A 12,862-nucleotide genomic window follows, 5' to 3' on the forward strand; every position below is an offset into this window, starting at 1 on the left:
GCTCCAGTCAGCCACTAAAATCTATTCTATTTCTACCTCGAGGAAGAGAGCCATACCCCACCCCCCACCTCCAGTCCCTTCCTCTGTACCTAAGCTGTCTGGGATGTAAGTAGGTTATTACTTACTTAATGGCTAATATCCAGAAATAAGTGAATATATCACATGCCTTTTTTCCAGGCTGCGTTCAGAAAAATACCACCTATCTGTTCTCAGCAAAAGATCCTCTCATGTGTCTGCTTCAGCAAAAATATCCTCTCATAAGACAGTTTCCAGAAAAACATTACGTGACCCAACTGGGTCCCCAGTGAAATCAGAAAATTCCATGTCAGAACACAGGCGTTCATCCTTCTCTGTTTCCTGTCTACAGAAGCAGTCTTGTGCATCTGCTGCTGCTGCTTTAAATGCCCAGAAGGTTAGGCCATGTCCTTGAACTGTGAGCTGAAATAAATCCTTTATCCTTTAAGTTATTTTTGAAAACAAAAGTAAGATACCTTGTACCTTAAAGTGTTTTCCTTACTTTTTCCTCTAATTCTTTCAAAGTTTCAGGTCTTCCATTGAAGTCTTAGTTTGATACAGCTGAAGTTGTTTTTGAAAGGTAATATATAGAGTGCAATTTTATTCTACATATGGATATCTAGTTTTCCAAACACCAGGTAGTGAAGAGGGTATCTTTTGTTCAATGTGTAGTTTTGACAAGTTTGAAAAAAAAAAACATTGGGTTTATATCAGAATCCTCTATTTTATATTATTTAACTATCTGGTCCTGTGTCTGTGTCATAAAATTTTTATTGTTATGGTTCTGTAGTCTAATTTGAAACTGAGTATGGTGATATGTCCACTGCTAATATTTACTTCATAGAACTGCTTTGTCCAGTATGGGTCTTTTGTGCTTTGAAATTCTTTTCTAAGATTTTTCTTTCTATTTCTATAAATGAATGTTTTGGAACTTTGATTTGGATCACACTAAATATCTAGTTTGCCTTTGATAATATAGCCATTTTTACAGTATTATTTTGATCACATTTCAGTATTAAATACTTGCCACAGGAGTAAGAAAAATAAGAATAGTTTGGAATTTATCTCATTGAAAATTGGACTAAATGACTTTGCTTAGTAGATGTTTTATTTCTGCTTGCAGCGTATAGACAGAAAAAATTTTAGATTTTACTCACATTTCTAAAGCAAATTTAGAACTTTCTATTAAGTTTATACATGTAGCCTAAAACCACTGAATCTTCATTATTTTTGCACAGCTATGATCAACATAGTACGCACTGTTAACTTTATGCTTTGTAAAAGAACACGTAGAAAAAAAACCTAAGAATTTGTTTTGTCATACTCTATTTGACTATAGAGTTGAAAAAATAGATATAGATAATGATATTATAAGAAATAGATAATGCATTATATACCATATATATTTATTGAAATATCACAGTGCACTCCTTAAAATCACAATTATTACATATTAACAGATGAAAAAATTCAAATACAGGACTGTGTGCAAAAAAAAGTATGTATTTCACAACTTTTCTAACAATTTCATGTGTACATGCCCAGTGAATGAACTTTTGATGCATATAAAAATTAACTTTTGAACATTGCTTTAATTCAGTTGTAATTTAAATTTCTGTTATTAGAATGGATGATAGTAAATTATACAATTTTAAAAAATCATTATTTGCATGGAATGAAAGACAGTTAAATTACTGAATTAGGTTATAGCATAGAAAGAAAATTCACACTTTGTGATGATCGATTATTGGTCCTGTCTTCGTGAATTGACATCACCAAGTACATAAGATTTTTAAATAACACAGATTATAATTTTATAAATGTTGGTCATTATGGTTTATCCTGCTCACAGAGATCAAGAAGGAATGTGACTAATTTTACTGTAATGACTGAATTTATTCTCAAGAGTTTTCCAGAAAGCTTGAGGTAGAAATAACTTTTTTTGGCTTTAGACTTGGTGGTTTTAATTGGCAATGTCTTCATTATTGCTGTTATTACTCTGGAATATCATCTCTGCTCACTTCAGCATTTCCTCTTGAAACAGCTCTTCTGCTTGGACCTTTGCTACATTTCCATGATGGTGCTTTCAACAATAATGTCCATCTGTAGGTCATTCATGTACAGTGCCTACATTTCCCCAGAGAGCGCACCCTGCAGGGTTTTGCATTCACACTCTATAGTGATACTGCCATGGCCATACTCACAGTCATGTCCTATCACTATTACGCGGTTATGTGCTACAAAGACATCATAAGTGTCAGCTTGTGTATGCATAAGGTTTTAGCTGTCTGGGCCAGTATGATGGTGAATCATCTTTGGAATTATACACAGAGCTCTCACTTCCCCATCTGCTCTGTGGGACCAATATCATTCACTAGTTCTGTAAAGTCCTCTTAGTTTTGAAACTCTCTTGTTCCTGTGATCATGTAAGTGAGCTTATATCACTGGCTTCCACACTTGCTGGCACTTCATCTCTATTAGTTTTGTCTATGAGCATGTATTCTCTTCTGAGCTAAGGAAGCCATCAGTGAAGGGCAGAACCAGAGTCTTTTCAAATTGTCTATGCCACATTTCTGTAGTCATTTTGTTGATCCCTACTGGTGTCTTTGAGTTTCTAAACCCACATTGAAAATCTCAAACTGCATTAGACTTTATTATTAGTTTTTTATACATTTCTTCCCTCAACACTCAACCCAGAAATAAACAGCCTGAGAAATGAGACCACAGACACTGCCATAAAGAACATCTTTCAAAGAAAAACTTATCTCTTTTTATATCCACTATTTCCTCTTTAGGAGCCACATCAATATGTACTGGGAAAAACAACAAAGTCAATGAATCAATTAAAGCTAGAACAGGATTAGGCAGATGGTTCAGTGGGTAAAGACACATGTAACCAAGCCTGCCTAGCTGAGTTAAATCCCTGAGACCCACATGGTAGGAGAAGAGAATCACCTCTTAAAACTTGTTCCCTAACCTACATATGTTGTAGCTCATGCATACCCAAATACATACACACATACATATATACATACACACACATACATACATATACATGTGCACAATTAATTAATTAAAATACTAAAACAATACAGTTATTATTGAGTGAGTACTCTCCTTAAATGAGAAAAAGAAGGAATTACATGTGTACCCTTGGAAATATAGTAGATTAAGTTTCAAAAACCAGATTGGGAGAAAAAAATCAATTTTCTCCAATTGTAAGAACCAATTTATTTCTCTCCTTGAATCATTTCTTTAAATCAGAGGAATGAAAGGTAGTCAATCTGAAATTCCTTCATCACTTTTTCCTGAACCAGGTAGATAAAGAGCTTTACACACCTCCCTGGGAAAAGGACAACTGGGGTAAAACATAACTGTGAGAGGCAACAGGAACTGCCACCTGAGGTTGCTATTGGGGCCAAAGCCAACTCTCCATACAGGCTCCTATCTTTCCCTCCGCAACACTCATGACTAAGAGGTGAACTGAAAACATTTTTGTTATGTTACGCCAGCAATTCAGAAATTCAGGGATATAACTGAAAGAATTCCAAATCAACGTATCACATTGACACTTGCACATAAATGGACATTACTCACAATAGGTAAGTTATAAAATAAACCTAAGTGTTTATATACTGAAGAATGTATAAAAACATGTTACATACAACACACACACACACACATATATATATATATATATATATATATATATATATATATATATATATATATATACACACACACACACAACACACACACACACACATATATATATATATATATATATATACATATATATACACATATAGATAAACATATATATGTATGAATAGATCTTTTCCATTATGAGGAAAAACAAAGTTATGTTGCATGCATGAAGGCCTTGCAATTAGAAATATACATATTAACTGAATTGAGGCAGTGGCAGTAAGGGTTCCTAGATTATATCTACATTTTATATAGACACAGAGTATCATGTATGTATATATGACCTGAAAGAGAAACAAAGCTATCTAGAATCAAGATGAACCAAAGGGAATAAAATAATAGAAGGGGGCATAGAGAAGAAATAAGAGACAAGTAGTCAAGTGTACAGTACAGTAAGTTCAAAAGGCTATCACGTACTTCAATGAAAAGGTCCCTATGTAGCCTAATACCACATTCAGTGAATAAATGCCATTGGAAAAGAATGTAAAGAAAATATCCCTGTTAAACAGAACTACAACTTAGACCCCAGTGTGTCTGTCTGAGTCATCAAATACAAAGATATTTTATAATAACTTGAAATATAACATAGCAAATGTGAAATTGTTCATGTAAAAAATTTAAAAGTTACAACATTTGGATGACTAAGAGAAAATAAGAATGAAGGGTCCTATGCTAAAAGTACTACTAAAAATTACTAGATGGTATCTACAGAGCAGTAGCCAAACTGGGGGCCTCAGCTTATGTATCACATAGGGCTAGGGACCATGTAGCTTGTGAAAAAAAAAAAAAAGTACCACAAAGAAATTGCCCTAAAATAAACCTTTCTTTTGCAAGTGGGGAAATGTGTTTATTTTCATATCCCATCAACTCAGTACCAGGGGATGTGCACCCTTGGGGCTTATATGTCTCCAGATCTGTCTCATTAAAACACCAGAATTGTTGATGGCATTAGGGATTTCTGGAGAAGAAACATAGGCCAGAACCACATGAGCTGTCACTTCCAATATTTTGCAACCTGTGCAATTTCTGTACATAAACCTGAGAATCTTTGTCACTTGTGGTCTTAACAATCAGCCAGGTAAGTGAATACATTGGGAGTAAACTTAGAAATTTCCTGTAATTTTTTTTTCTGTAGAGGGTTATCTGTCTGCAACACCAATACTGAAGGCTCAGTGTTGGTTCCCCAGAGTTGGACTTGAGATGAACTCCTCATAATGTGTGAGGAATGTGAGGCTGTTTGACTTCTGCATTGTAGTACCACATCTTATCAAAGTTCACCATGTTTAATTAAGCACTCTCTAAAGCCAAATTGAAATTCCCAAATGTTGAAAGTTCTGAAAAGAATCAGTAGTTTCGATCACTGAAAATTCTATTTTTGCTTTAAAATTTGATAAATAGGTTTTTTTGATATATATTTTGAGAATTGTTTTGTTTTCTGTTCCAAAGATTCACAAATAACCTTGCTCAGAGGAGTTGAATTTTTAGAAAGAACTGCTGTGTTAATAAACAGAAAATTATGCACGATGATTAAAGAAAATACACTTAGTTGTTTGAAGGCAACCTTCACAGAGTGACTCTAGTGATTACATCATTTCTCAGATGGTCTTCCAGGTATAAAGGTTAGAATTCATCACCCCCTTACAAGTTTTCTCCAGTTCACTAATTGTGTATTTTTAGGTGAACCAATTGTATATTCACCCAGTATGGTTCCTCTTCTGTATGACACTCCCTGATGACAGCATTTGTGTTACTCTAGTGCAATTAAGGTAGTTTTCTCTGTGCCTCTCAATTACAAAGACTCCCGACACACTGGTCCTCATTCTTCTTTTACATGCACAGAGTGAATCCAGCACCTCTTAAATGAAAAGAACCAGAAGAACTACTTCTCATAGCTATGTCTGCTCCAACCATTGTATCTTAGAAAGGCCATTCAGGTACTTTCTAATATTGAGGATAAAAGCAATTTTTAGTTACCTTTCTTGTAGTAAGTTCTGAGTGTACAATTAAATAGGAAACCTTTTCCAATCAACTTATTCCTCAAAACATTTAATGTTCATTGAATACAGTTATATTTTGATTATGCAAGTAAAGTGAAAATTATTCATTTCTATATGAGAAAATAAGACTTCATTTGCTAGGAAGGAATACCAGAATTAATTTCATAGAGAAAAATGTGTCTTAAAATTGGGAGAGCTGAACCATCCTGGAAATATTAGAGTAGGATGATTTAAGGTAGCCTGACTTTGGGGGAGATAAAACACAAGAGTTATTTACTGTGGTCCCATTAGTAGTACTAGCACAGAGGCAAGTAATCCTCCTCAATATTTGAAGAATGAGTTTAAATAGGTAACAGAGAAGCCAAGATTTCAAAATGACTAAAGCCACAGGTCTTTGTAGATAAAATAAGGAGAGACTGCTGGATCCACACAGCACACATTTTCTTATTCAAATGGAAAGAGTCTTCTTTAGTCTCAGTGTAAGCTGGAAAATAGAAATGTCATAGAATACAATTTATTATGCAAAAAGTATCTCAGATCAGTATGGCAGCATGACTATAACCCCAGCAATCAAGAAACTGAGGGAGGAGACTGCTTGAGTTTTGGTTGGTAATTTTGGAGACCAAATAACATCTTAGGAATCTATTTCTAAAGTCCTTAATGGTTCAGATTAATGGAAGACGCTAAGCCCATTATTTGCTACAACACATATGGTCCGACTCCAGAAATTAATGTGGCCATGTCTCTTACCTAATCTAGCTCAATCACGAGTAAGAAACAAATTAGTGCAAAGAAGTTGTTATATCTTATACATTCTTAGCTGAAGTGGAATTGCTATGTTATAAAGAACTGTCTATACATTCTAGAATTCTGTGACTGAAACAAATTCAGCCCTGCCTATGTTCTTCACATTAAACCCCTTCAAGAATGTTTCTACTTTTGAGACTCTGTCTACCTAGTGGGATATTTGAAAAGCTCCTTACAATTGGGGACAACCAAAGAGATGAAAAGAACTTTGGATCAAAATGTAAAGACTCACACCTAAGGAAAATAGTAGGGTGGTTCCTGTTCTGAGTCTCCAATAAAAAGACATTATTCGTAAAAAAAAAAAAAAAAGTAATAAATTAAAAGATGCTTGAATAGGTGATGCAACCAGGGTATTGGACAGGAAGGACAGGAGAATTTAATGAAATCCCACTTTCAGTACAGCACTAGGTTAAGTACTTAATATGAAGTCTCTGTCTTAAAAGAAATCAGAATAACATATATTCACAGGAAACTTATTTTATCATGCAACACAATGGTTAAATAGCATACCTCTAACCAGGAGAACTGCAGGAAGACTCAACAAATTGTTTTTATGTCTCCCTAAGGAGCCATTTTTAATGAATTGTAAGTCTTGTCCTTCCCTTTGCTATTCTAGTTTCCATTGCTCAATCTATGCTGTGAGAGAGACCCACTGCCAAAGGACAAAGTCTGGGTTGGTGCCAATTCTTGCCTACAGTTAGAAAATTGTCTCCATACCAATTTCTTTAAAATACAAGACCCAGGATGAACTGCAGTCAAGCTCCTGGCTTTATCCTCATGGGACTGTCTAGTGACCCAGAGAAATGGCCGTGCCTCTTTAGCATCATTCTTGCTCTCTACTTGCTGGGACTTTTAGGGAACCTACTACTTCTCTTAGCTATTGGCACTGATGTCCACCTCCACACCCCCATGTATTTTTTCCTCAGTCAGCTCTCATTCGTGGATATTTGCTTCATCACCACCACAGCCCCTAAAATGCTGGAGGCTCTGTGGACTGGAGATGGATCAATCTCATTTTCTGGATGCCTGACTCAGTTTTACTTCTTTCTTGTTTTTGTTGACATGGATAACCTGCTTCTAGCAGTCATGGCTATTGACCGCTATGCTGCTATCTGCCACCCACTGCACTACTCAGTTCTCATGACTCCTTTTAGATGTGGCATTCTGGTCGGTGGGTCATGGGGAGTAACTAATTGTGTGTCTCTGACCCATACTTTGTTGCTCTCTCCATTGTACTTTCGTACCAATCAAGAGATTCCTCATTTCTTCTGTGAATTTGGGCCTCTCATATTGCTTTCCTGCTCAGATATTCACCTCAATGAAATCCTGGTGATAATTTTGGTTGGAGTTATAGGAATCAGTGTGGTTCTCTGCATTGTAAGTTCTTATGGTTGTATTTTTTATGCTGTGGCTAGAGTTCCATCAGCACAGGGGAAAAGGAAAGCATTGTCCACATGCAGTTCCCACCTCTCTGTAGTCCTCCTTTTCTACAGCACAATCTTTGCTACCTACCTGAAGCCCCCATCTAGTTCTTATTCCTCTGAGGAGGTGGTAGTTGCTGTCATGTATACCCTGGTAACTCCCACTCTGAATCCCTTCATTTATAGTCTGAGAAACAAGGATGTTAAGAGTTCATTGAGAAAAATCATTAACATGGAATAGTTCCAGTAATAGGACCATCTGTCAGGAAGGATCCCACCCCACATCATGCAAAGTGAGTCAGTTAACACAATGGCTCATGGGAGAATTAAATTATTACTATGGCTTAAGAACCACATTGAACACAAATCTGGCAATTTCTGTGAAGGTGTCTCTGAAGAATTCCACTGAGGAGAAAAGATCCACATTGAATGTCGGTAGCACCATTATTTCCATAGAATTATCCTGGAATGATAAAGGGAAAAATAAAAAAAAACAGGCTTGCTATCATGATTCATCTATTTTTGCTTGTTGATCACAGATGCAATGCAACCCCATCTTCCTTCTGTTCTTTTCTCATCCTGGTGTCCTGTATCCTTCAAAGCATGAATAAAATTAATCTTTCATTCCTAAATTGCTTGGCAGGTGTTTTGCCACAGCAACAGGACAAGTAACAAATAAAATGATCTATAGGAAAAAAATACTACGTTGGGTTTGTTATTCTGTCTTCTTATGTTCATATTCCTGATGCATGAATATCTACTGCTATCACTACAATCATGTGATAATTATGAGAATTCCTACCAGTGATTTAATAACAACAGCCCCTCATATCTTAAAAGGTTTTACTGCATCTCCTGTTTGGGAGGTACAGTGAATTTAAATATTTTGGTCTTTCTCTAATAAACTTCCTTCAGGTGAACCTGGAAACCACTGACAAATCCGGTTAAAGAGAACTTTAGAGTTCACAGAAGTTAAATCACAAGTAAGAGGTCAGGAAGCTGATGAGTCTAAAAATAACCCAGGTCAATAGAAGCAAGATGAGAAAGAATATAATTTTATTCCATCTTTTAATGGAGAGTATATTATAGATTTACTTTTAAAATAATTTATTGCTGTGGATACTGTGTGTGTGTGTGTGTGTGTGTGTATGTGTGTGTGTGTGTAGAGTTGCTTATGACCCATCATTTTGTGGGAAAGCAAAATTTGTAGGACCATCAAGTTCCATGCTCAGACCTAATCTAGGAAAGAACACTACTGATGTCATACCACAATAATATAGATGCGCACTGTTCTAGATTTATGTTTATATTGGTGTTATGTTTGTATAATTTTGTCTTCATTAGTACAGTTAGGAGGGCAACAAAGAGAGCAAATGTAGTCGTCTGGGCCTCTCAGGTATCTGAGAAAGCCAGGACCATCAAAGGTAAAAGTGATCAATTAGGTTGGGAACACAGAGGTTTCCTTCTCTCCCTGAAACTGAACTTACAGATGGTTTGAGCAGCTTCCTGGGTGCTGACAATCAACACTGGTTCCATTCCACTAGAACAGTCAGTGTATATAACTGCTGAGCCACCTCTCCAGACTCACTTCCTTAAAAGAAAAAAATATACTGCTTCTTCAGCTCTCATCCTTCCTCAAACTTTTTCCTTGTATAAACTTATTGTTTAACCAAGTTCATAATTCTGATATTTCAAAACACAAAAAGACAATTCTATCCAGTACTTGTATCATATAATTATAACTCCATAATCTCTCTAGTCAAACAGATTCCCCTTCATTTGTAACTTGCAACATTCTTAAAATGCCTATTAGATTTATTCAACAACCACAGACTGTCACCTTCAAAAACCATTGCTACCTTCTACAAGTTAACTGACAATTTTGCTGGGATCTCATAATCACTGTCTCATAGCCATTTGTACTTCAACCACCTCTAGAATCTTGCACCTTCTCCTCCTCTTTTTCCTCCTCCTCCTTCATCTTCTTTGCAAGACAGGACTTCTATGTGTAGCACGATGACCTTGCAGCTGGCTCTCTAGACCAGGTTGGCCTTGAACTGGGACATCTGCCTTCCTCTCTTTCTGAGTGCTGGGATTACAGGTATATAATGCTACCACCTGGACAGTGCCTACTATATGAATCCTTCTCATACAGTTCTGATACATGGGGGTTGGGGACAAAGCCAAGATGGTATGGGCCAAGAGGTCCTCTTCATCTCTACTGAACAGGAGCCTCTGATGCCAGAGGCCTTCATAGAACACTGAACAAAGCCATCCCCTAATCCTGGACCTAAAACCCTATAAGGTCCTAAAATTGACCTAATAAGGCAAGTACCCCAGTAGCTCCCTATCATATCACTGCCTCCCTCCCTTCCCCTACAAAAAGTCTCTGACTCAGCCCAGCTATGAGACTTCACTGACCTTCTCCTGTGAACCCAGGGAACCCACCTGAAAGCTGGCCTCAATATTTGAATCAACAAAATTTATTTTATAGGTAAAACCTTCTACCAAATTCTACCATCTTGGGACAAATATTAAAATACTTAAGCTTTGTGGGCCACTTTTATTCAAACTACTACATTTCACTCCATGTAGCCCATAGCCTTGTAGTCATATTATATTATAAAATGTATTTAGTCTAATAACAAAAGTCTCCGCCATCTATCACAGTCTTGACACATTTTATAATACCCACTCCAAAGTCTCTACTGACACTTGAAGCAATTTTATTTGTAACCCCCTATAACATCAAAACTAAAAAGCAAATTACATGCTTGAATTTCTGAAACCTTAAAATTGTTAAAGTTAAAAAAATCAATACAAAATAAAATATGACCTTCCACTGTGTTTCAGATAACTGCCAATATAAACCTGTTAGTCCTCAGGGCTCAGTCCTTCTTCCCTTTCTCATCTTAGTCATTCCCTAGGTGGTTTCATCAGTGCTCAGGACATTACAGATAACTCACATGGCATCATGGTTCAAATCAATTTCCTCCCCTGAAGATAAAGGGTAGAGGAGATGACTACATATAAGCCCATGGAAGATGTAGCGCTTTCAAATGCCAGCCACACTCTGCTCTCCAGCCTACTCCTGAACAAGCCACAAAAGACTAAGCCCATTGAAAACATGAGGTTAGTGAGTTTTCATGTTTTATTTCCTTTCAAATTTTAAAATCTTCCACTTTTAACAGCATGAAGTATAGCTTTTATCAAGAAGGTTTAAAAAAAAGCTATATCTACATTCTTATTTTTCAATAGAGAAGAAGCTGCACATAGAAACCTAAAGTTTCACAAGGGATGAAGAGGTCCCGGGTCCCCCTGTGGCACAGGTGAGAAAGGGAAGAGACACTGGTATGGGGAAGAGACTCAGTCCTCAGGGAGGCCCTGGGCTGCTCACTTTGTCACACTGTGCTGACAGGAGACACACCATGAGATGCCAACTACAGAAAGAGATATTGAGAGCGTTGGATTCATAGTACAGAAGGAGAGATCAGAACACATCCTGTAAAACTCAATCCCATACAAAGCAGGGCTTTCTTTCATATTGGGGAAGAAAGTAGAAGAAATTCAGACTATTCCCTGGGAGGGGTGATACTCTAAAGTTCTCAACTCAAAATGTCCCAATGTCAGAGTCCCCATAACCCAGGGGTCTATCCTTCGTTCCACCACATGCTACAGGTTAGGCCCTGCCTCTTCTTACATTTCTAAATGGTGAAAGAAGCATCAGAACGTTAATCACTGTTCCTGCCTGTAGCAGAGTAAATGAGACTTGGTCAGATCCCACAAGATGAGCTGGCTGTGTTCCCCCATGGACTCCTGTCCACTTTATCTCAGATCAAGAACTATATCCCACCATACTTACTGGCAGTCTGAGTATTACTGATGCATCTTTACCCTGTGGAAAGAAAACAGTGGGTAAGAGTCTAGGAAGGCAGCAGGGCCATGAAAGTCTATGAAATGCCTTAATCCTACCCCAAAGGAAGCTACTAGAATTAGGACTGCAGACTCAGGGAAGGGTGTAAATCTCGTGAGATATAAAGGAAGTGTAATAAAGTATTTTGGAGGATCTGTTCTCAGCAGGAACCTTCCACTCTGATTATGGCTTTTCTTTCCCATGATCCCATGCACAGCAGATTGTCAGCACAGAGACTCAGGCAAGGCTAGCATTTGTTTGTGATGCTTCTTCCTAGTTAACTGTTCATAACTCTGCATCAGTGTGACTTTCATTAATATACCCATGCAAACATGAATAAGGAGGCCTCTCTGATACTTTATGCACCTTAACTGAACACCTCTACAAAATGCAGCTGAAGGTCTTTACATGAATCAAAAAATATTTTCCCAGAATTGTAATTTTATTACAATTTAATCTTTTAAGATTTAGTTATTTGTGATTTAGATGTAAGTTGTTTAAACTGTGTATACTGAGTCTGTCTGCATGTGGTTGATTCACATCTATAATCTGAGAACTAGGGAAGCAGAAATAGGAGAATCCCTGGAGTTCACTGGCTGGCTGATCTCACCTAATTAGTAAGATCCTATCTCAAAGAAAGATAAGAAGGATGGAGGGAGACATGTAGTACTCACCACTGTCTTACACATACATACACAAAAAAACACACACATACACACACATATACACAAGCAAACACAAACACACATACACATGGACACATAAACACATACATACGTACACATACATACATACATACACATACACATATATACATGACTGAGCACATAGCTACATTATAAACACAGCATGTATCATATACTCATATATAGACATTACATTACAATGATAACATAAAGTAAACTATTGTGTCTTTTGAGATAGTGGGACAAATTTCGTCTCAGAGAAGAGGCAGGGACAATTTCAACTAAGACCTGGAGTCCACAGGTGAGAAAAAGGAC

At 36.9% G+C, this 12,862-nt stretch overlaps 1 protein-coding gene across 1 annotated transcript; it reads left to right on the forward strand.

Annotated features, from left to right (window-relative positions):
• Positions 1–5,367: 5,367 nt before the first annotated feature.
• LOC110314991 (olfactory receptor 24-like) lies at positions 5,368–8,189 on the forward strand. The gene is made up of 2 exons (XM_021189165.1): positions 5,368–5,390; positions 7,265–8,189. Exon 2 carries the CDS (start codon positions 7,272–7,274, stop codon positions 8,187–8,189), a length of 918 nt encoding a protein of 305 aa, XP_021044824.1. The 5' UTR covers positions 5,368–5,390; positions 7,265–7,271.
• The last annotated feature ends 4,673 nt before the right edge of the window (positions 8,190–12,862 follow it).

This window comes from Mus pahari, unplaced genomic scaffold (assembly GCF_900095145.1).
Source record: "Mus pahari unplaced genomic scaffold, PAHARI_EIJ_v1.1 scaffold_9031_1, whole genome shotgun sequence".
Taxonomy (NCBI): domain Eukaryota; kingdom Metazoa; phylum Chordata; class Mammalia; order Rodentia; family Muridae; genus Mus; species Mus pahari.